The sequence below is a fragment of the Entelurus aequoreus genome, linkage group LG01, assembly GCF_033978785.1.
Source record: "Entelurus aequoreus isolate RoL-2023_Sb linkage group LG01, RoL_Eaeq_v1.1, whole genome shotgun sequence".
In the NCBI taxonomy this organism is placed as follows: domain Eukaryota; kingdom Metazoa; phylum Chordata; class Actinopteri; order Syngnathiformes; family Syngnathidae; genus Entelurus; species Entelurus aequoreus.
The window spans coordinates 96148416-96174317 of record NC_084731.1 but is presented as its reverse complement, the minus strand read 5'-3'; the positions used below and the strand labels follow the sequence as shown (position 1 = coordinate 96174317).

At 40.3% G+C, this 25902-nt stretch overlaps 1 protein-coding gene across 1 annotated transcript in view; it reads left to right on the top strand.

The window, feature by feature from the left end:
• Positions 1–25902, top strand: part of LOC133650060 (striated muscle preferentially expressed protein kinase-like) — a 137934-nt gene that overhangs the window by 74930 nt on the left and 37102 nt on the right. Inside the window, exons 15-22 of the mRNA XM_062046896.1 lie at positions 8203–8432; positions 8504–8623; positions 8703–8807; positions 14358–14564; positions 17790–17913; positions 17997–18169; positions 20753–20865; positions 20940–21108. Of these exons, the coding sequence (XP_061902880.1) occupies positions 8203–8432; positions 8504–8623; positions 8703–8807; positions 14358–14564; positions 17790–17913; positions 17997–18169; positions 20753–20865; positions 20940–21108 (1241 nt within the window). The remainder of the gene's footprint in view (positions 1–8202; positions 8433–8503; positions 8624–8702; positions 8808–14357; positions 14565–17789; positions 17914–17996; positions 18170–20752; positions 20866–20939; positions 21109–25902) is intronic.

The window sequence follows — 25902 nt, the reverse complement described above, 5'->3', positions numbered from 1 at the left end:
TTGACCAGCATTCCTCCAATGGGGAATTCAAATTGCTAGTCTCTCCCAGATTCTTTTTATGGCAATACGCTGATGTTTATATTCAATCTCCAGGCAATAGTTGGTATTTTGTAGTTTATTCTCAAAGCTTAGAGGACAAACCTGAGACCAACCCAGCACCCAAGCGTTCCCTATCCCGGTCCAGATCGGTCTAGCTCGGTCTAGCTCAAACCCCCCGGAAGTCCCGTGATCTTCCGTCTGTCCCTCGCCCCCACTCTCTTTGTTTAGACTACTCCGAGTTATCTCTACTCTGACACATTCCAATCTAGAAGGACAACACCTTACTATGAGACTCAAAAGAAGGAAGAATACTAGCTATTCTTTATATGACTATAGGAGTTTAGAAAGAAGTAACACTTAAATATCAATCAATCAATGTTTATTTATATAGCCCTAAATCACAAGTGTCTCAAAGGGCTGTACAAGCCACAACGACATCCTCGGTACAGAGCCCACATACGGGCAAGGAAAAACTCACCCCAGTGGGACGTCGGTGAATGACTATGAGAAACCTTGGAGAGGACCGCATATGTGGGTAACCCCCCCCCTCTAGGGGAGACCGAAAGCAACGGATGTCGAGTGGGTCTGACATAACATTGTGAAAGTCCAGTCCACAGTGGATCCAACACATCAGCGGGAGTCCAGTCCACAGCGGGGCCAACAGGAAACCATCCCGAGCGGAGACGGGTCAGCAGCGCAGAGATGTCCCCAACCGATGCACAGGCTAGTGGTCCACCCGGGGTCCCGGCTCTGGACAGCCAGCACTTCATCCATGGCCACCGGACCTATGCAACTCCCCCTCGCAAGGGACAGGGGAGAAGAGGAGAGAAGAAAAGAAACGGCAGATCAACTGGTCTAAAAAAGGGGGGGTCTATTTAAAGGCTAGATTATACAAATGAGTTTTAAGATGGGACTTAAATGCTTCTACTGAGGTAGCATCTCTAACTGTTACCGGGAGGGCATTCCAGAGTACTGGAGCCCGAATAGAAAACGCTCTATAGCCCGCAGACTTTTTTTTGGCTCTGGGAATCACTAATAAGCCGGAGTTCTTTGAACGCAGATTTCTTGTCGGGACATATGGTACAATACAATCGGCGAGATAGGCTGGAGCTAAACCGTGTAATATTTTATACGTAAGTAGTAAAACCTTAAAGTCGCATCTTAAGTGCACAGGAAGCCAGTGCAAGTGAGCCAGTATAGGCGTAATATGATCAAACTTTCTTGTTTTTGTCAAAAGCCTTGCAGCCGCATTTTGTACCAACTGTAATCTTTTAATGCTAGACATAGGGAGGCCCGAAAATAATACGTTACAGTAATCGAGACGAGACGTAACGAACGCATGAATAATGATCTCAGCGTCGCTAGTGGACAAGATGGAACGAATTTTAGCGATATTACGGAGATGAAAGAAGGCCGTTTTAGTAACACTCTTAATGTGTCAAATATGGATATGCTTCCAACAGTAATTAGGGACCGAGTCCCTTTGGGACAGAGGACCCTATTGAATTTCTAGTGTTTTATTATTTTACCGCCGCCTCTTTGAGCTGTGATTTGACCCCCTTAACTTGCTTCAAAACTCACCAAATTGGACACACACATCAGGACTGGCGAAAATTGCGATCTAATAAAAAAAAAAAAAAACTCCAAATTGCACTCTAGCGCCCCCTAGGAAGAAAACACAGACAAAACTGCCTCTAACTCCGAGTAGGAATGTCGTAGAGACATGAAACAAAAACCTCTATGTAGGTCTCACTTAGAACTAGATTTCGTACACTGGCAACCCCCAGCAAAAATCAACAGGAATTTTGAAATTCCCCCTTCAAAACAAAAGTTGAGTAAAAACAGTCACCTTTTTTTTAACATTATCTCCTTTGAGCGCGTTTGTCGTGTTGGCTTCAAATTAGCACAGGAGAGAGATTGAACCCTTCTGATTGAAAGTTGATGAAATAGTTTTGATTACTGCTACGGTTTGGATTTTATGAGCCCTCAAAGTCGGTCCTGTCCATCGCTGCTTGCAGCTTTAATTAGGGCCCGCACGGCCCATGTAAAAGGAATCCCAACGGGAGTCCTTTTGCATTGGGACGAAAGGACCTATTGTTATTGTAAGGTTTTATTATTGTTATTATTATTATTATACCGGCCGCCTCTTCGAGCTGCAATTTGACCCACTTAACATGCTCCAAAACTCACCATATTTGACACACACATCAGGACCTGCGAAAATTTCCATCTAACAAAACCAAACCCCAAAACTCAAAATTGCGCTCTAGTGCCCCCTAGGAAAAAACAAACACAAACTGCCTGTAACTCCCACTAGGAAGGTCGTAGAGACATGAAACAAAAACCTCTATGTAGGTCTCACTTAGACCTACATTTCATAATTTAACATCCTTGGGCAAAAACCAACAGGAAGTTGGCAAATCCCCCTTCAAGACAAAATTGTACTAAAAACACTCATTTTTGCCTCTTTGAGCTGTAATGTCACCCCCTTAAAATACTTCAAAACTCACCAAACTTTTCACACACATCAGGACTGGTGGAAATTGCGATCTAATGAAAAAAACGAACCCCAAAACTCAAAATTGCGCTGTAGCGCAATTTTCAAATAAAACACAGACAAAACTGCTCCTCAGAGGAAAAAACTGACAAAACTGCTTGTAACTTCCGATAGGAACGTCTTAGAGACATGAAACATCTATGTTGGTCTCACTCAGACCTACATTTCATAGATTGACATCCTTCAGCAAAAATCAACAGGAAGTTTGATATCCCCCCTTCAAAACAACCTTTTTGTAAAAAGCGGTCACCAAACATCAAACATTATCTCCTCTGAGCGCGTTTGTCGTTTCGGCTTCAAACTACTACAGGAGAGAGATTGAACCCTTCTGATTGACGGATACTCAAAGAGTTTGGATAAGTGCTACGGTTTTGATTTTACGAGCCTTCAAAGAACCACTGCACTGATAATGCTGCTGTGATTTTACGAGCCTTCAAAGAACCACTGTGCCGCAGCACCTAGGAAGAAAACACAGACACAACTTCCTCTAATTTGTATTTGCTTTTTTAATGTGTATTTTAAATCTGTTTTAAATGTTATTTTTTAGTCTGTCCTTTGCCTCTATTTCTTTGTGGTGTACAGCCCTTTGTTCTTCAACTGTGGTTGTTTTTAAAGGGCTTTATAAATAAAGTTGGTATGGTATGGTATGGTACATTGCAACTAGGGTTGTATGGTATACCGGTAGTAGTATAGTACCGCGATACTAATGAGTCATCGGTACTGTACTGAAAAGTACCGGTCCGCCACCCCTCGCGCCCCCATCGTCGTCACGTTGTGACATTGCTGGTTTAGGAGCAGAGGAGCATGTTCGGCAGCGCACACACACAGAGTACTTACAAGTGGACACAGTGTGTAGACAGAAAAGGGAGAACGGACGCATTTTGGCTTAAAAACTGACGATAAAGGTGAAGTTATAACACTGAAACGCCCTTAGGAAGAGGTGGTAGCTACTTCTAAATCGCTAATCCTCATCTCCATGGCAACAAATGAAGTAAGTTTCTTACAAGTATCATCCCTGCAGGACGAGGAATAGCTAAACATGTTTAACTACACACCGTAGCTCACCGGCGTCAAAATGTAAACAAACGCCATTGGTGGATCTACACTTAACATCCACTGTAATGATACCAAGTGCAGGAGCGTATCTAGTCGATACTGCTATGATTACGTTGATATTTTTTGGCATCACAACATCTTCTTTTTGTCATGATCTGTGGTCTGGATTACGTTTTTTGTTATTTTTTGTTATTTTTTGGACTCTTTTAGTTCCTGTTTGCGCTCCCTTGTTTGTTTAGTCACCATGGCGACTCATTAGTTTCACCTGCCTCATGTGTTCGGGACACGCACCTGCTCTAATCAGGAGATGATTATTTAAGCCTGTCGTCAGTCGGGCTGGCGACATTGCTCTGTTCATGCTTGTTTTCATGCGTTATCGTAGTTCTTGCTGCTCTTTTCTTGCCACAGTAAGTCTTGCTTATTTCATGCGATTCCATAGTTAATGCTATTTGTTTCATGCCATAGTTTAGTGAGGTTTTCATGTCCATAGTTTCATGTTTCATGTCCTAAGTTTTTTGCCTTAGCTTCTCGTGTGAACGGTACACTTTCCTTTTGTTTTGTTTTTTGTCATTTCTGCTGTGTAGGATTAATTGATTATTAAATATGTTCCTACCTGCTACCGTTGTCCGGAAAAGTCCGTTTGCATCCCGGGAGAACAATCCTCGCAGTAAGCTGCGAAAAACCCCCACTTTATGACACTTTTGGTTTTTTTTATATATATATTATGTTTATAAACTCAGGAAATATGTCCCTGGACACATGAGGACTTTGAATATGACCAATTAATGATCTTGTAACGACTGGGTATCGGATTGATCCCCAAATGTGTGGTATCATCCAAAACTAATGTAAAGTATCAAACAACAGAAGAATAAGTGATTATTACATTTTAACAGAAGTGTAGATAGAACATGTTGAAAGAGAAAGTAAGCAGATATTAACAGTAAATGAACAAGTAGATTAATAATTCATTTTCTACCACTTGTCCTTAATAATGTTGACAAAATAATAGATTGATAAATGACACAATATGTTACTGCATATGTCAGCAGCTAAATTAGGAGCCTTTGTTTGTTTACCTACTAATAAAAGACAAGTTGTCTTGTATGTTCACTATTTTATTTAAGGACAAACTTGCAATAAGAAACATAAGTTTAATGTACCGTAATATTTTTTGTTAAATTAAAGCCAATAATGCCATTTTTTGTGGTCCCCTTTATTTGGAAAATGATCGAAAAGTATGGAAATCATTTTGGTACCAAAATATTGGTATCTGGACAACGCTAATTGCAATGAGCTGCAATACAATTAGACTTGGGTTGTGTCTACATGTATATGCCCATTCCAACATTAACATACTGTATGAGTAAGACATAAACACTACATATTGTTGTTAATGAAGCTGTAAACCTCCTGCAAATACCCTTTGATCGATGAACCGCAATGTTTCGTGACCGAGCTTGGTGAAACGTTACAGTCTTGTGTATATATATCCCCAAGTACAAACCCCAGAACCAGTAAAGTTGGCACGTTGTGTAAATGGTAAATAAAAACAGAATACAATGATTTGCAAATCCTTATCAACTTATATTCAATTGAATGGACTGCAAAGACAAGGCACTTAACGTACGAACTGGTAAACTTTGTTATTTTTTGCAAATATTATTAGCTCATTTGGAATTTGATGCCTGCAACATGTTTCAAAAAAGCTGGCACAAGTGGGTGTATTAGTGCCCAAGACATGGGTAACTTACACATCTGTGAAGGCACCATTAATGCTGAAAGGTACATACAGGTTTTGGAGCAACATATGTTGCCATCCAAGCAACGTTACCATGGACGCCCCTGCTTATTTCAGCAAGACAATGCCATGCCACGTGTTACAACAACGTGGCTTCATAGTAAAAGAGTGCGGGTACTAGACTGGCCTGAATGTAGCCTGAATGTGGCACAATATTAAGCCTAAAATAGCACAAGGGAGACCCCCGGACTGTTGAACAACTTAAGCTGTACATCAAGCAAGAATGGGAAATAATTCCACCTGAGAAGCTTCAAAAATGTGTCTCCTCAGTTCCCAAACCTTTACTGAGTGTTGTTAAAAGGAAAGGCCATGTAACACAGTGGTAAAAATATCCCTGTGCCAACTTTTTTGCAATGTGTTGCTGCCATTAAATTCTAAGTTAATGATTATTTGCAAACAAAAATCAAGTTTCTCAGTTTAAACATTAAATATCTTGTCTTTGCAGTCTATTCAATTGAATATAAGTTAAAAAAGATTTGCAAATCATTGTATTCTGTTTTTATTTACCAATTACACAACGTGCCAACTTCACTGGTTTGGGGTTTTGTACTTGGTGATATATATACACAAGACTGTAACGTTTCACCAAGCTCTGTCACGAAACATTGCGGTTCATCGATCAAAGGGTTCAATGGTTTTGGGTTTTTGTACAAACACTAAATTGTGTTACCAAAACACGACAGAAGCCTACTTAAAGGCCTACTGAAATTAAATGTTCTTATTTAAACGGGGATAGCAGGTCCATTCTGTGTGTCATACTTGATCATTTCGCGATATTGCCATATTTTTGCTGAAAGGATTTAGTAGAGAAGATCGACGGTAAAGTTCGTAACTTTTGGTCGCTGATAAAAAAGCCTTGCCTGTAGCGGAAGTAGCGTGACGTCACAGGTTGTGGAGCTCCTCACATCTGCACATTGTTTTACAATCATGGCCAACAGCAGCGAGAGCGATTCGGACCGAGAAAGCGACGATTACCCCATTAATTTGAGCGAGGATGAAAGATTTGTGGATGAGGAAAGTGAGAGTGAAGGACTAGAGGGCAGTGGAAGCGATTCAGATAGGGAAGATGCTGTGAGAGGCGGGTGGGACCTGATATTCAGCTGGGAATGACTAAAACAGTAAATAAACACAAGACATATATATACTCTATTAGCCACAACACAACCAGGCTGATATTTAATATGCCACAAATTAATCCCGCATAACAAACACCTCCCCCCTCCCGTCCATATAACCCACCAATACAACTCAAACACCCGCACAACACACTCAATCCCACAGCCCAAAGTACCGTTCACCTCCGTAAAGTTCATACAGCACATATATTTCCCCAAAGTTACGTACGTGACATGCACATAGCGGCATGCACGTACGGGCAAGCGATCAAATGTTTGGAAGCCAAAGCTGCATACTCACGGTAGCGTGTCTGCTATCCAACTCAAAGTCCTTCCGGTTGTGTTGCTGCAGCCTGCCGCTAATACACCGCTTCCCACCTACAGCTTTCTTCTTTGCTGTCTCCATTGTTCATTAAACAAATTGCAAAAGATTCACCAACACAGATGTCCAGAATACTGTGGAATTTTGCGATGAAAACAGACGACTTAATAGCTGGCCACAATGCTGTCCCAATATGTCCGCTACAATCCGTGACGTCACGTGCAAACGTCATCATACCGAGACGTTTTCCATCCATCCATCCATCTTCTTCCGCTTATCCGAGGTCGGGTCGCGGGGGCAGCAGCGTAAGCAGGGAAGCCCAGATTTTCCTCTCCCCAGCCACTTCGTCCAGCTCCTCCCGGGGGATCCCGAGGCGTTCCCAGGCCAGCCGGGAGACATAGTCTTCCCAACGTGTCCTGGGTCTTCCCCGTGGCCTCCTACCGGTTGGACGTGCCCTAAACACCTCCCGAGGGAGGCGTTCGGGTGGCATCCTGACCAGATGCCCAAACCACCTCATCTGGCTCCTCTCGATGTGGAGGAGCAGTGGCTTTACTTTGAGCTCCCCCCGGATGGCAGAGCTTCTCACCCTATCTCTAAGGGAGAGACCCGCCACCCGGCGGAGGAAACCCATTTCGGCCGCCTGTACCCGTGATCTTATCCTTTCGGTCATGACCCAAAGCTCATGACCGTAGATCGACCGGTAAATTGAGAGCTTTGCCTTCCGGCTCAGCTCCTTCTTCACCACAACGGACCGCATTACTGAAGACGCCGCACCGATCCGCCTGTCGATCTCACGATCCACTTTTCCCTCACTCGTGAACAAGACTCCTAGGTACTTGAACTCCTCCACTTGGGGCAGGGTCTCCTCCGCAACCCGGAGATGGCACTCCACCCTTTTCTGGGCAAGAACCATGGACTCGGACTTGGAGGTGCTGATTCTCATCCCAGTCGCTTCACACTCGGCTGCGAACCGATCCAGTGAGAGCTGAAGATCCTGGCCAGATGAAGCCATCTTCATATCATACCGAGACGTTTTCAGCAGAATATTTCACGGGAAATTTAAAATTGCACTTTACTAATCTTGGCATGTGTTGCAATGTTAAGATTTCATCATTGATATATAAACTATCAGACTGCGTGGTCGGTGGTAGTGGCTTTCAGTAGGCCTTTAAGTTACGATTTGACAGACAATTGGAAATCTGGGGTGGGGAAAATGATTACATTGTCACTGAAAGACTTTCCCAGAGGTAAAACAAACAAAAACAGAAAACATTGAGAGTCTAACGCAATTTCTTTATCTCTTACCTTGCAGGTCCACACTGGAGAAGATGCCGTCCATCCCAGAGGAGCCGGAACATATCGAGAGTGAAGTGGAAAAGCGAACCATGCCGGACTTTGTCAAACCTCTGGTAGACATGGAAGTCATTGAGGGCAAAGAGACCGTGCTTTGCTGCAAGGTGACAGGCCTGCCTTACCCAACCATCGCCTGGTACCACAGCGGCAAGCGCATTGAAAGCAGCGAGGAGCGCAAAATGACTCAGTGTATGCAAAGACACGGCGGGGTGCTTCTGGTGGCGTGTGGCAAATAAGAAGTGTGCATGTATCTCCTTCAGACAGGGATGTCCACAGCCTGCTCATTCAGAGTGCTCGTCACGCTGATGGCGGCGTCTACAAGGCTGTGATCGCGAACAAAGTGGGTAAAGCAGCCTGTTATGCACATTTATATGTCACAGGTAAGGCCGGGAGCGCTATAATTGACAGTTTTCTTCTCTTCACAACATGTGAACATATATTTGTGTGCTTTGTTAACAGATATCATTCCGGAACCACCTGACGGCCCTCCTGTCATAGAAACCATCACAGGGAAAACTATAACCCTTAGCTGGAAGAGACCAAAGAGACTGGACGCATCTTATGGTAGCATTTCATCCCCTCCGTCTCTTATTGCTTGGATTTAAGTGAATATGTGAGCGACTGTTCTCAATGGGTGATAGGCGCCATTTAGCCTTTCTCAAAAAATGCCCATATGCTTCAAAGATTAATGAATCAAAGATTATCTATATAGCCCTAAATCACGAGTGTCTCAAAGGGCTGCACAAGCCACAACGACATCCTCGGCTCAGATCCCGCATCAAGGCGATAAAAAACTCAACCCAATGGGATTACAATGAGAAACCTTGGAGGGGACCGCAGATGTGGGGACCCCCTCCGGGCGACAGGTGCAATGGGCGTCGAGTGGATCTAGATCAGGGGTGTCCAAAGGTTTTCCACTGAGGGTCGTACACGGAAAAATTTAAGCATGCGGCGGCCATTTTGATATTTTTCATTTTCAAACCTTAACAAAATATGTGGATTTTTTATTTTTTTTAACCTTTAGGGCTCCCGGGGACTATAAAGGGTCTCAGTCATTAAACTGTTAAAAATAAGTCAAATTATTATTATTATTATTTTATTTAACGCTTACAGTAAACCTCTATATCAGGGGTCACCAACCTTTTTGAAAGCAAGAGCTACTTCTTGGGTACTGATTAATGCGAAGAGCTACCAGTTTGATACACACTTAAATAAATTGCCAGAAATAGCCAATTTGCTCAATTTACCTTTAACTCTATGTTATTATTAATAATTAATGATATTTATCTTTGTGGAAACACTGATCATCTTAATGATTTCTCACAATAAATATATATAGAAACAGATAAATATAAATATATATATATATATATATATATATATTTTTTTTTTTTCTCTAAGTGCACATTTTTCAAATTGAACATTTTCAAATGATCACTTCTAAGACAGTCTTGTGAAATCACAATATCCCATTTTAACTAGCTAGCCACTAACATTTTTGAACAAATCATGAATTACTTTGCACCATGTTTGTACAAAAAATAACTCATGTAAAATACAAAAGTCAACTCTCAAATTTTTAAATAAATCATGTCACACTTTGAACTGGACACCAAATCTGTTATCTGTTTCTTTGTCAGTTAGTGGGAAGCCTGGCATTGCATAGGTATATGTGTTTAAAAATCCCTAAAATCATTTTTAAGGTTGTATTTTTTCTCTAAAATTGTCTTTCTGAAAGTTATAAGAAGCAAAGTAAAAAAAAATTAATGAATTTATTTAAACAAGTGAAGACCAAGTCTTGAAAAAATTTTCTTGGATTTTCAAATTCTATTTGAGTTTTGTCTCTCTTAGAATTAAAAATGTCGAGCAAAGCGAGACCAGCTTGCTAGTAAATAAATAAAATTTAAAAAATAGAGGCATTTTGAGCTATTTTTAGAACAGGCCAGCGGGCTACTCATTTGGTCCTTACGGGCTACCTGGTGCCACCGCGTTGGTGACCCTTGCTCTATATCAGGGGTCACCAACCTTTTTGAAAGCAAGAGCTACTTCTTGGGTACTGATTAATGCGAAGGGCTACCAGTTTGATACACACTTAAATAAATTGCCAGAAATAGCCAATTTGCTCAATTTACCTTTAACTCTATGTTATTATTAATAATTAATGATATTTATCTTTGTGGAAACACTGATCATCTTAATGATTTCTCACAATAAATATATATAGAAACAGATAAATATCAATATGCAACACTTTATTTTTATATTTTCTCTAAGTGCACATTTTTCAAATTGAACATTTTCAAATGATCACTTCTAAGACAGTCTTGTGAAATCACAATATCCCATTTTAACTAGCTAGCCACTAACATTTTTTAACAAATCATGAATTACTTTGCACCATGTTTGTACAAATAATAACTCATGTAAAATACAAAAGTCAACTCTCAAATGTTTAAATAAATCATGTCACACTTTGAACTGGACACCAAATCTGTTATCTGTTTCTAAATGAATGTATTTAAACAAGTGAAGACCAAGTCTTGAAAATATTTTCTTGGACTTTCAAATTCTATTTGAGTTTTGTCTCTCTTATAATTAAAAATGTCGCGCAAAGCGAGACCAGCTTGCTAGTAAATAAATACAATTTAAAAAATAGAGGCAGCTCACTGGTAAGTGCTGCTATTTGAGCTATTTTTAGAACAGGTCAGCGGGCTACTCATCTGGTCCTTACGGGCTACCTGGTGCCCGCGGGCACCGCGTTGGTGACCCCAACTTGAGGTTGATATAAAGTAAAAAAAAAAAGGTTTTCTGTCAAAGACAACTTTGTTTTTTATAGTAATACTGAAATATGCAGTATTTAGTAATTAGAGCCTTAAAAGATCAATAATGCCGGACACCATTGATTTTAATTCTTTAATATTTTTGAGTAATCACAGTGAAAAGTTAAATAAAATCCTACCAAATATATTTGGGATCCAAAAGGTCCCCCACTCATAAAGTGATACATTTTTATTAGTTTTTTTTTAACTTTTAACACTTAAATTACGAGATCAACTTCAGATATATCTGTCCATTTTACGTTTGAACTATTATTTTGTTTGTTTTATGCTCTTTTGTCAAATAAAACTTTGATGTTTTTATATGGCAACCACACAATATATACAATATTTTTTCCACATAAAACATTTTAAAAAGTGATATTTTTTAAGTAATAATTCATTGTAACATAGATTTTTAGTCTTTTTTTTTTTTTTTAGTAATGGCAAAAAAAAGAAAAATAAAGACCAAAGAAAAAAAAACAGCCTGCATGGCAGCTTTTGTGTCAACATTGCAACTTTTTCTTCTTAGATTTCACCTCATTCCACTTTTTTAAAATGTTTTTTAAAATTTTTGCAATATTATCAATTTTGCAATTTTTGCAGAATGTGTGGCGGGCCGGTAAACAATTAGCTGTGGGCCGCAAATGGGCCCCGGGCCGCACTTTGGACACCCCTGATCTAGATCATAGTGTGAGAGTCCAGTCCATAGTGGGGCCAGCCGGAGATCGTCTCAGCAGCGCAGAGACGTCCTCAACTGATGCACAGATGAGTGGTCCATCCCGGGTCACCTAATCTGTGGTCACCTAATCTGTGCCCTCCCTCTCCACGAAGGAGAGCAGAGCAGCAAAGAGACGGCAGATCAACTGGTCTAAAAGGGGGGTCTATTTAAAGGCTAGAGTATACAAATGAGTTTTAAGATGAGACTTAAATGCTTCTAAGGTAGCATCTCTAACTGTTACCGGGAGGGCATTACAGAGTACTCGAGCCCGAATAGAAAACGCTCTATAGCCCGCAGACTTTTTTGGGGCTCTGGGAATCACTAATAAGCCGGAGTTCTTTGAACGCAGATTTCTTGCCGGGACATATGGTACAATACAATCAGCAAGATAGGATGGAGCTAGACTGTTTAGTATTTTATACATAAGTAGTAAAACGTTGCGTTGTCTTCGGCTGTATGAACTGTTCAAATCGCAAAAAGGATAAAAGTTTCTTCAGAGTTCCTCGAGAGGTAATCAAGAAGGGCGGAGGAGTGCAAGAGTTTACGAAAGACAATGACAAAAGTGGTACACAATCCAGTACAAAGGACCGAGTCGAAAAACGCTCGAGTTTGCAGCGATCACTTTGTTAAAGGTGTGTTTGATATATATTTTAGGTAACACTTTAGTATGGGGAACATATTCTAAGTAACAAAAACTTAATTTAGAGTTATTTGGTTAGGGTTAGGGTTAGGGGGTTAGGGATAGGGTTAGAGAGTTAGGGTTAGAGTTAGGGTTAGGGTGTATAATAAGGCCATGCAGAATAAGGCATTAAGAAGTACTTAATAATGACTAATTAAGAGCCAATATGTTACTAATTTTCATGTTAATAAGCAACTAATTAATGATGAATATGTTCCCCATACTAAAGTGTTAACCACATTTTTATATACTTTAATCGTTTGAAGTTTTATCTTGATATTGTTTGTGTTTTATTTTTTAACAAACGGAAACCAGAAAGTCACAGTCAATGATACTTTGTCAGGGAAGGCACCTCTACGTCTACCCCTCTTGTTTATTTTGTACACAAATGTGTCAGAGTACATATGATAACAGGACAAAAATGAAATATGGTGAATATACAGTAATTGTCAGTTTGTTAAATGGGTATGCAGTCACTGGTGGCAGTTGTCGGGTGCTAGTTTGTTTACATGGACGTGTCCTCCCAGTCCCAAGGCGCAAAGTAGAATCATGAAACACGAGAAAAACAATGCATATTCATCCAGGAAAGTCTTGATACCAATTTCCTTGACCAAGCCACACAAAAGGAAGTTCTAGACCTCCATGCTTTTCCAAGTTTTAATTTGTTTTGTCGAGTATAATGATGTCTGGAGAACCATATAGTTTGATATGTCTGGGAACTCTACCGACTGATAATCCTTGATATCACTCGACAAATCTTTTTTTTTGATAACGTATAGGGATCTATTCGGTTTCATAGTTAGACTTTTTTCCTCTTATCTGCTTTTAACGGTAAGATCTAGACCCCTTGCATACTCAAATATTTTGCACACTGATTGCTGCACAACAGCCATCTTGGCTTGGTTGACCACCACAGTTTTTCACTTCTAGGAAGAAGTCAGATAGATAGATCAGATAGGTCTTAATTGTCATTGCACAAGTACAACGAAACTTTGTTTTCAGCACAAACCCGTTCAAGATTAGACAAACAAACAGTGTACAGGGTTACAGAACAGGAATGCTGACGGGTCGCCACAAGGCGCCCCGTAAAAGATGGGAAAAAGGTAAAACGCTGGGGAAAAAGATGAGTAAAAAAATACAATCTAGACTGGGCTCCTAAGGGGGCCTAGTCTGGAGTGGGAAAAAACCTCCATGCAATGCACACATAAACACGTTGGTGTTTGTTTGGCGGTGGTGAAGGCGTGGGGTGGGGGAGGGGTGTGTGTGCGTGTGTGCCCAATTGTCTTGGGTGTGATGATGTAATGTTTTTTTAGACTGAGACCGATCTGCAAAAGTTCGACTCCAGGTCCTCGGGGGTGTTTTTCAGAACAGCCTGGTCCTGTTTCCACAGCGTCAAGGCCATTCGAGGGAGTCAAATCGTAGATTAGGATGTTTGTTTTCCGCGAGCAGACAAAACAATGACTTGTCTGTTCTATTCGTCCATGCTGGGTGCTCTCAGTCTGTTGTTTAGATTTGAGGACAGCGCAAAGAAAGAGGCTTCAAAAAAGTTCAGACGAGACAAAAACAAAGAGAGCAAACTGGGGGTAGAGGGAGCGGAAAACCGCCCTCACCAGAGGCAAGACAGAAAAGCAAGAAGTCACATGTCAAAATACAAGCAATAACCTTGTGGGTTGTCATTAAAGCTTTTGCCTTCAACAAGGATTTTATGTTATCATCTGCATAGTTTGTAAGTTAATTACATTCGCTACATGTGCTGATATAGAATCGTATTAAGTTTGTTACATTAAATATGGCTTGAGTTCCTAGGTTGGTTTCACATGTGATAAATGTCTAAGCCTTGGTATAAGTCCGCATTCTGTTGGTTTCATGCTTTGTTTGCTTTTGCTTGCTTCCGGCAGACCCCGGTTCTTTGCTATACGTGCTCCAGCAGCAACCTCTGGGTTCCATACAGTGGTCCAATGTGGCGTCCAATCTAAGGGAGACCAGCTACACCGTCAATTGCCTATCCAAGGGAGTCCGCTATGCTTTTAGGGTCCTGGCGTCTACTGGCAAGACACTTAGCAAGCCCTCACCATCTACTGATCTGGTCCAGCTGCTGGACAGAGGTATGAAATGTCCACTATTTGTTTGTTTCATGGTGATTTTATCCTTTAGTTGTATCATTATCTTTTAATGTTTTTATTTGTAAATGTTGATTTTATAATTATCTTTTAATGATTTTTATTTCTATATTTTAAAGTGTCCTTGGGTTCTTGAAAGGTGCTTATAAATTAAATGTATTATTATTATTATTATTATTATTATTATTATCATTATAATAATAATAATAATAATACTACATTTTATTTTTAAAAAGCACTTTACATTGAGCAAACAACCTCAAAGTGCTACAGTGTATTTAGAAAAAAATAAAAATAAATAAAAATATAATTTAAACATTTTTTTTAAATAAAAACTAGAACAGCCTAATAGATAGAACTAGTATGCATATATCTATAATAAGGCTTTTTTTTAAAAGAGGGGTTTTTAAGCCTTCTTTAAAAGCATCCACAGTCGGTGGTGCCCTCAGGTGGTCAGGGAGAGCATTCCACAGACTGGGATAATTATTGTTATTATTATGTACCCAAATTTTTCTAAAATCCTCTTTGAATAATTTTTGGTCAATCAGGACAGAAATGACTGGTTGATACTTCGCAACATATCATAGCAAATATGTGCCCAACATGTTTCCACATATTGTTAGTTCATGAAGCCTCCATTGAACTTAGACATAGACTTAGTCAAACTTTATTGATCCACAAGGGAAATTGTTCCACACAGTATCTCAGTTACAAAGGATGGAAAGTGTAAGGAAGGAAAGGATAATGCAGGTATAAAGTAGACGAAAAATGTACCGTAGTAGCAATATAAAATATGACATATATGTAATATTGGTAACACTTTAGTATGGGGAACACATATTCACCAATAATTAGTTGCTTATTAATATGCAAATTAGTAACATATTGGCTCTTAATTAGTCATTATTAAGTACTTAGTAATGCCTTATTCTGCATGGCCTTATTATACAAGCAGTAAGCCATTAACTAAGAGTCTTCCCTCAATAACCTCAGAATTATTGCTTATTAGTAACCCTAACCTAACCCTAACCCTTATATCTTCCCCTAGTGTCCAAATAACTCTAAATTTGTCAGGCTTGGTCAAAAGATAGGACTCAGATGCAGAGTAGGGAATCATTCGTCAGGCTTTTATTTTGAAAGCTTCCTTTCACCTTCAGAGTCAGGGCAATTCAATATATACAATAACTAAACTAGTCGGCGAAAAAGGTTCCGAAAAAAGGAACAACCGAAAATCACTCCGAAAGGAGGAAAACACAAAAACCATGACGCCATATATTCTATGAAACTTATTATAAACACAAAACTCTCCAACAGGAGTAAAAAACAATGGCTATGAAACTTCTACACTTTCTCTAATCTAATAAAGTTTAACAAAAAATGTCACTCAAAAAATTGAGGAAAAGAAAAAACTGTAAGAAAAAACTGAAAACTCACCACTTTGGCTGTAAAACTAAATAACACAAAATCACTCTGCTGAGGAGGAGAAAAAGAAAACTCAAAATAGCAACGAAAGGAATTCAGGATCAAGGTATTCAAACATGAGAAGAGGCAAGGCATGGACAGGAAGCTGGAGGGGCACAAATAAACGAGACAATCTGGCACAGAACAAAGGGAGGCGTGGGCTTATAAGACACATGGGGGTAATGGGGAAGATGAGGTCACCTACCTAGGTTCCATTCTAGAGGCTAACCTTTCCTGTGATAAAATGGCAACCAAGGTAATCAGAAAGGTTAACCAACGAGCGAGATTTCTCTACAGAATCTCCTCTCTGGTCAACAAAAGCACCTTGAGGATTCTGGCGGGAACTCTCGTTCAACCCTTTTTTGATTACGCATGCACCTCCTGGTACCCTAGCACCTCCAAAACCCTCAAATCTAAACTCCAAACATCTCAGAACAAGCTAGTCAGGTTACTTCTAGACCTCCACCCCAGATCACACCTCACTCCTACCCACTTCTCTAAAGTGGGCTGGCTCAAGGTGGAGGACAGAGTTAAACAACTTGCACTGAGCCTAGTCTATAAAATCCACTACACCTCCCTGATACCGAAGTACATGTCAAACTACTTCCTTAACGTAAATGACCGCCACAACCACAACACCAGGGGGAGCTCCACTAACCACGTTAAACCCAGATTCCGAACTAACAAAGGTCTTAACTCATTCTCTTTCTATGCCACATCAATGTGGAATGCGCTCCCAACAGGTGTAAAAGAAAGGGCATCTCTATCCTCCTTCAAAACCGCAATAAAAGTTCACCTCCAGGCAGCTACAACCCTAAACTAACACCCTCCCCGGATTGCTAATAATCAAAAGTAAACAATCAAATGCAGATACTTTTTCTTATGCTTTCTGATCTCTCTCTCTCTATGTCCACTACTTGCTGTACATATCCTACCAAGTCAGACCTACACTGTTCCAATATCCATTTCTCTGTTCTCAACTGTTATGACTGATGATAATCAACCAAACCTACCCCTCCTCCCCTCGATTGTAAATAATGTAAATAATTCAATGTGATTATCTTGTGTGATGACTGTATTATGATGATAGTATATATCTGATAGTATATATCTGTATCATTAATCAATTTAAGTGGACCCCAAGTTGAAAAACTTATTCGGGTGTTACCATTTAGTGGTCAATTGTACGGAATATGTACTTCACTGTGCAACCTACTAATAAAAGTCTCAATCAATCAATCAATCCCTCAATAACCTCAGAATTATTGCTTATTAGTAACCCTAACCCTTATATGTTCCCCTAGTGTTCAAATAACTCTAAATTAAGTCTTTGTTACTTTAATAAGCAACTAATTAATGGTGAATATGTTCCCCATACTAAAGTATTACCGTAATATTTACATATTATACATACGATATATAATATATACCGATATATTATATTATATTTTTATATAATATATACAATAAATAAGAAATCCCAATTACCATGTACACTATTACTTCTTTCAGGAAATACAATTATAAGATTGCAGAATTAATATGTGTTTTGGACAAGATAAAATAGTAACTGTAAATAGTAAATGTGCCCCAAACGAGTATATTAGTTTTTTGTTTCAGTTTAAATCTGATGGTTAATTACGCTCCTTTGACAAGCTGTTGAAAAAGGTAGACGAATAGCAGGGAAAGCAAAAGGAAGTTGATTAAAGTCAATGTGGCTCGACATTAACACAATAAACATCCTTGCAGGACCCTATCTGAAGAAAGCGCCGGTCATCGTGGACAAACCTGACATTCTGTATGTGGTCGACAACCAACCTGCGAGCATCTCAATCACCCTGAACCATGTGCACGCTACAGTAACTTGGAAAAGGTAAATTTTGGTTTTTCATTTCCTCGGTTTCCTATGTTCTTAGGTTTGAAGTTGCTGAAATATATCGCTTGTGTGTTTACCAGGAGGGGAACGTCCTTGGTCAACAAACCAGGGGTGTGCGAGATGAGCATGCCAGACGATGATCAACACTCCCTCACACTCCAGAGGGTCAAGGCCTCAGACCTCGGCCAGCTGGTGGTGTTGGCCAGCAACCAATTCGGCAGCGACCTCTGCATGCTTGAGCTCGCCATGGCAGGTTGGACCTCTCGCAGGTTTGGTTTCTCTAGACCAGGGGTCGGCAACCCACATTGTTCAAAGAGCCATATTGGACAAAAAATACAAAAAAGTAATCTGTCTGGAGCTGCAAAAAATTTAAAGACTTATATAAGTGTTATAATGAAGGCAACACATGATGTAAGTGTCTATATTAGCTATATTAGCCTACTATCAAAATGGCTTTACAAGTCATATACTGTATAAGTGTTATAATGAAGACAAAACATGATGTATGTGGCTAATTAGCTATATTAGCCTACTATCAAAATGATTCCGTCGCAGGCTAACGCAAATCTCTGTTGACAGAAATGTTGAAATGTAATATTTATTCTACACATTTTTACAAAATTTGGAAAACATTAGTAAGACTTCTCAGAGGGTGCGATAACTCCTGGAAATTACTGTCTTAAAATGGCCAAAGGTATAGAAGTGTGTGTCCAAATTTAAGGAAATGGCAGGCTGTCTTCTTCTAACGGATTTATTACAATATTTGCAAGCTGGCTTGTTTGCTGTGGTCTGGAACAACATGGCACACTAACAACGATCAGAAATGCAGCCAACATTGTGTCATGAAACATGGAAAAATTAACTAAATACACAAAGGATGTAAGTAAAGGAAATTAAATTAGCTCTAATATACACTACCGTTCAAAAGTTTGGGGTCACCCAAACAATTTTGTGGAATAGCCTTCATTTCTAAGAACAAGAATAGACTGTCAAGTTTCAGTAGAAAGTTCTCTTTTTCTGGCCATTTTGAGCGTTTAATTGACCCCACAAATGTGATGCTCCAGAAACTCAATCTGCTCAAAAGAAGGTCAGTTTTGTAGCTTCTGTAACGAGCTAAACTGTTTTCAGATGTGTGAACATGATTGCACAAGGGTTTTCTAATCATCAATTAGCCTTCTGAGCCAATGAGCAAACACATTGTACCATTAGAACACTGGAGTGATAGTTGCTGGAAATGGGCCTCTATACACTGTTGCGTTGACCAGCATTCCTCCAATGGGGAATTCAAATTGCTAGTCTCTCCCAGATTCTTTTTATGGCAATACGCTGATGTTTATATTCAATCTCCAGGCAATAGTTGGTATTTTGTAGTTTATTCTCAAAGCTTAGAGGACAAACCTGAGACCAACCCAGCACCCAAGCGTTCCCTAGCCCGGTCCAGATCGGTCTAGCTCGGTCTAGCTCAAACTCCCGGAAGTCCCGTGATCTTCCGTCTGTCCCTCGCCCCCACTCTCTTTGTTTAGACTACTCCGAGTTATCTCTACTCTGACACATTCCAATCTAGAAGGCCAACACCTTACTATGAGACTCAAAAGAAGGAAGAATACTAGCTATTCTTTATATGACTATAGGAGTTTAGAAAGAAGTAACACTTAAATATGGATATGCTTCCAACAAGTCCCCCTTTAAGATCTTCTAATAAGATCTTTATTACTTGTACAAAACTTATAAAGCACGCCCCACATTAAAGTAGGTGCTGTTTTTTTTCTTTAAGCAAGCTAGCAATAAAACAACAGCTTATTTACATGGGAGATAGATGGAAGGAGTCCACGTCAATGTCGTCATGGTCAGGGAAGTAAACCAACAATTCTCGAAAGTCTTAAAGTTACCACTTTGCTAGACCCCCTTTAGTGACACTTAGCCCAAGGGGCGATAAAGCAACCGCATGAGGCTATGATGGCCAAAAAAGCTCCGAATGGAGACCAAGACAGACTTAATTAGGTCAGTCCACCTGCCTAATGTGCTTTGAAGCCAATCTTTGAAGGGGTTCAAAACCAGACATTTGCTGCTAGAATAGTCATTTACCCCATTAGCAATGTATAGAGTGTATTTCTTTAAAGTTAAGACTAGTTTAAAGTTATCTTCATTGAAAAGTACAGTGCTTTTCCTTCAAAAATAAGGACATTTCAATGTGACCCCAAACTTTTGAACGGTAGTTTACCTAGAAATGAGGCATAATGATGCAATATGTACATACAGCTAGCCTAAATAGCATGTTAGCATTGACTAGCTTGCATTCATGCAGTGACCAAATATGCCTGATTAGCACTCCGTAACAAGTCAATAACATCAACAAAGCTCACCTTTGTGCATTCACGCACAGCATAAAACGTTTGGTGGACAAATTGAGACAGAGAAGGAGTGGCATAAAACACGTCCTTCTGTGGCAGCGTCGGAGAAAGTTGCACGTGTAAACAAACTGTTGAGTTACAGTCCACACAACGGTGAGTTCAAGGGCCGCTGAAATTAGTAGGACAAAACGCCGCTCCCCAAATACTCTCATCAGTGAAGCATGAACACAACATATTAAACTGTGGGCTTTTTAACAATTAGGAAGGTTTGTGTCGTGTTTGTCCTCTTACAGAAACCATATTGCAACAAAAAATATATTTTTCACCCAATTTTTTTTTCCCATTTCCATACATTTTCTAAAAAGCTCCACGGAGCCACCAGGGCGCCGCTCAAGAGCCCCATGTGGCCCTACAGCCGTGGGTTGCTAACCCCCGCTCTAGACCCAAGTGACATTAAAACGGAAACATTTTTACCTCTTTCACAGTGTCGCCGAAGTTCGAAACAATCATGGAGGACGTGGATGTGGAGGCTGGGCAAACGTCCCTTCTGGCTGTTGTGGTCGAAGGGAAACCAGATCCGGACATTTTGTGGTACAAGGTTAGTCTCTGGAGCGGTTGAATCATTTAGGTCACATATGAATATTTCAGGTGTTTCCTCTTCATTTTTCAAAGGATGATGAGCTTCTCTCCGAGAGCAGCTATTTCACCTTTGTTTACGATGACCCAGAATATTCCCTTGTGATCCTCAACGCCCGTCCGGGGCACTCTGGTGTTTATACGTGCACTGTAAAAAACATGGCTGGATCCAACTCCTGCAAGGCTGAACTGACAGTTCACACAGGTCTGTACCAATCATCTTATAACATATTAATAATAATAATAATAATTCATTCATTCACACCTGGTGGTGGTAAGCTACTTTCGTAGCCACAGCTGCCCTGGGGTAGACTGACGGAAGCGTGGCTGCCAATTTGCGCCTACGGCCCCTCCGACCACCACCTATCATTCATTCAACATTCATTCACCGGTGTGAGCGGCACCGGGGGCAAGGGTGAAGTGTCCTGCCCAAGGACACAACGGCATGGTAAGAGGCGGGGAGCGATCCTGCAACCCTCAGGTTTCTGACACGGGCGCTCTACCCACCAGGCCCGGCCCTAACCAATCTGGCGCCCTAGGCAAGATTTTAGGTGGCGCCCCCCCACATCGGCAGTGAAGTGTATATACTCACAAGAAACCGAATAGCTTTGTCTTTGACCTTTTTTTTTAACTTCAAGAAAGCAAATTAACAATCAGAATAGTTAACAAGATGAAAAAAAATATGGATAAATAAATGAATACAAAAAATAAAAAATGAATATATGAAATACAATATTTTTTACATACATAAACACAAAATAAAACGTGTCAACAAGTTGCATAAAATAAATAAAAAATACAATATAAATAAGGCACTGCACAAAACAAGATATCAAACCAGTATGACTTGAACAACTATATTACAAAAAAAGGGGATCCTACAGAGTTCTCTATTTGTGCTTTTTAATATTGCATTAACTAGAATGACTTACAAATTACTGTACACCAGGGAGTACTGTAATTACCTAACATTACATTATTATTTTCCATAACAATTTAGCCCCCTCCACAATATTAACCCGACGTTAAAACAGAACTAGCTATTTATTGATTAGCAATTGCCGAATCATGTAACATTAGCTTAATGCTAAAAAGCCAGGTTACTATCACATTCTGTAACAGACAAATAATTTCATGTAGGCTAACGTTACCTACCTGCTACCTCTGTCTTTTTCTCGTTTCTCCTCTTCTTTTCTCTTCTTTCTTCCCTGGGCACCTGACAGTTTTGGCCGTTTTGACATTTTGTGTTGATTTTTTTTGATGTGGTGACGTCCAAAAAGAGTCATGATACGGGAAGGGAGGGGGCGCACCGTGCCGGGGGAGGGGGGCGTAATGTTGTAACAAATAATATTTCTATTAAATAGGCTGTACTTTGCATTTTAATTAACGTGGGATTATTTTATGTATTTAGAAATAATAGTAACAACTTTTTTTTATTTGTATTTTTTTTTTCCTCCAACATTTGTGGCACTGGCGTGGCGCCCCCTGATGGACGGCGCCCTTAGCATTTGCCTATACGGCCTACGCCACGGGCCGGCCCTGCTACCCACTACGCCATGCCGCCCCTTTTTATATATTGTTTTCATGGCAAAGCAGATTTCCCTATCACCCTGTTTGTGTTCTTGAGCCTGTAATGCAGGGGTGTCAAACTCATTTTAGATCGGGGCCACATTGAGGAAAATCTATTCCCGAGTGGGCCCGACTGGTAAAATCCCAGCACGATAACTTCAAAATAAAGACAACTTCAGATTGTTTTTTTTTGTTTAAAAATAGAACAAGTACATTCTGAAAATGTAGTTTGTACAAATCATAATGTTGTTGTTGTTTTTTTACACTTAGGTTTATAGTTGTCATGATCTGTGGTCTGGATCATTTTTTTTGTTATTTTCTGTTAGTTTAAGACTCCATAGTTCCTGTTTTTGTGCACCCTTTTTTGTTTTAGTTTCCATGGCGACCTATTATTTTCACCAGCCTCTTGCGTTCGGGACACACATGTCTCTAATCAAGAGACCAGTATTTAAGCCTGTCTTTGCCTGTCAGTCGGCTTGTGTCATGCGATTGTTTGCTTCATGCCTTGTCAAGTAAGTTTTGTTTGTTCATGCCACAGTTAGTGAGTTTTTGCCCTGTCCATAGTTTATGCTAAGTGTTAGCTTTTGTTTCCTGCGCTAAGTTGTGTCTTCGCCTTGTGCGCCTTTTTGTTTGTACCTATTTGAGAGTCAAGATTAAATCAGGTTCCTACCTTCAAGTCCTGTCCGGAATAGTCCGTTTGCATCCCGCAGTGTTTCCCACACATTCATTTATTTGTGGCGGCCCGCCACGAAAGAATTACGTCCGCCACAAATAAAAATAAGAATAAAAATGTTTTTGTTTTTTTGTCCTGTCCAGCTTCTCTGGCAAATCATATAGTTGATGTAGATGCCCATATAGGCTGTTCAGATTTACTTTACAAAAGAGAAGTGTAGGATACTTCTCTTGTTGCCTTATTTGTATTTGACCACTACTGTTTTCTGTTTATTTATTACTGACTGTGGCAGGACACCTCATGTGGGTTTTTTTTTTTGTTTACATATGTAGCATCATCTACAAAGATACAAATAATTGCTATTGCGACATCTAGTGGACACATTTAGAACAGCAGTTTCTTTCATTCAAACATTTCGGCTCATTTTTGTACTTGGCAAACTCATCTCGCGGGCCTGATCCGGCCCACGGCCCGTACGTTTTACACCCCTGCTGTTATGAGTCATTGGAAAGCTTTGTTTGTTGACATTTGAATGATACACCAGGCGGTGCCTGTGACCACATATTCCCACGAAATGACTATTCAGTCCAGCAACGCTATCAATAAAGTTAAAAGACACTGCACATATTAACAGCCACATTAGCTGGCAGCATTCGTTACACATGCACACCCAACTTCTGTTTGCTGTATTCAATTATAAAATAAAATAAAAAGCTTACAACTTTTAAAAGTGTATAAGTTTTGTCATGTATCGTGGCCCCAGACTATCTTTCTTTCATGCACAACGGGCTACAATGGCTCTTTTGACGGTAAAAGGGGGCTGACCGTTGTACTAACCACACTGTGGTACCGACACACTAAACTGTGTCTACGTAATCAACGAAAGTCGGGAGTATGTACAGTCGTGGTCAAAAGTTGACATACACTTGTAAAGAACATCATGTCATGGCTGTCTTGAGTTTCCAATCATTTCTAAAACTCTTATTTTGTTGTGATAGAGGGATTGGAGCACATACTTGTTGGTCACAAAAAAAACATTTATGAAGTTTGGTTCTTTTATGAATTTATTATGGGTCTACTGAACATGTGACCAAATCTGCTGGGTCAAAAGTATACATACGGCAATGTTAAAGGCCTACTGAAATGAAATGTTCTTATTTAAACGGGGATAGCAGGTCCATTCTATGTGTCATACTTGATCATTTCGCGATGTTGCCATATTTTTGCTGAAAGGATTTAGTAGAGAACATCGACGATAAAGTTCGCAACTTTTGGTCGCTGATAAAAAAAGCCTTGCCTGTACCGGAAGTAGCGTGACGTCACAGGTTGTGGAGCACCTCACATCTGCACATTGTTTACAATCATGGCCACCAGCAGCGAGAGCGATTCGGACCGACAAAGCGACGATTACCCCATTAATTTGAGCGAGGATGAAAGATTTGTGGATGAGGAAAGTGAGAGTGAAGGATTAGAGGGCGTTGGAAGCAATTCAGATAGGGAAGATGCTGTGAGAGGCGGGTGGGACCTGATATTCAGCTGGGAATGACTAAAACAGTAAATAAACACAAGACATATATATACTCTATTAGCCACAACACAACCAGGCTTATATTTAATATGCCACAAATTAATCCTACATAACAAACACCTCCCCCCTCCCGTCCATATAACCCACCAATACAACTCAAACACCCGCACAACACACTCAATCCCACAGCCCAAAGTACCGTTCACCTCCGCAAAGTTCATACAGCACATATATTTCCCCAAAGTTACGTACGTGACATGCACATAGCGGCACGCACGTACGGGCAAGCGTATAAATGTTTGGAAGCCAAAGCTGCGTACTCACGGTAGCGCGTCTGCTATCCCACTCAAAGTCCTCCTGGTTGTGTTGCTGCAGCCTGCCGCTAATACACCGCTTCCCACCTACAGCTTTCTTCTTTGCTGTCTTCATTGTTCATTAAACAAATTGCAAAAGATTCACCAACACAGATGTCCAGAATACTGTGGAATTTTGCGATGAAAACAGACGACTTAATAGCTGGCCACAATGCTGTCCCAATATGTCCGCTACAATCCGTGACGTCACGGGCAAACGTCATCATACCGAGACGTTTTCAGCAGAATATTTTGCGGGAAATTTAAAATTGCACTTTACTAATCTAACCCGGCCGTATTGGCATGTGTTGCAATGTTAAGATTTCATCATTGATGTACAAACTATCAGACTGCGTGGTCGCTAGTAGTGGCTTTCAGTAGGCCTTTAAGTATTTGGTTACATGTCCCTTGGCAAGTTTCACTCCAATAAGGCGCTTTTGGTAGCCATCCACAAGATTCTGCTTGAATTTGTGACCACTCCTCTTGACAAAATTGGTGCAGTTCAGCTAAATGTGTTGGTTTTCTGACATGGACTTGTTGCTTCAGCATTGTCCACACGTTTAAGTCAGGACTTCGGGAAGGCCATTCTAAAACCTTAATTGTAGCCTGATTTAGCCATTAATTTACCACTTTTGACGTGTGTTTGGGGTCATTGTCCCGTTGGAACACCCAACTGCGCCCAAGACCCAACCTCCGGGCTGATGATTTTAGCTTGTCCTGAAGAATTTGGAGGTAATCCTCCTTTTTCATTGTCCCATTTACTCTCTGTAAAGCACCAGTTCCATTGGCAGCAACACAGGCCCAGAGCATAATACTACCACCACCATGCTTGATGGTAGGCATTATGTTCCTGGGATTGAAGGCCTCACCTTTTCT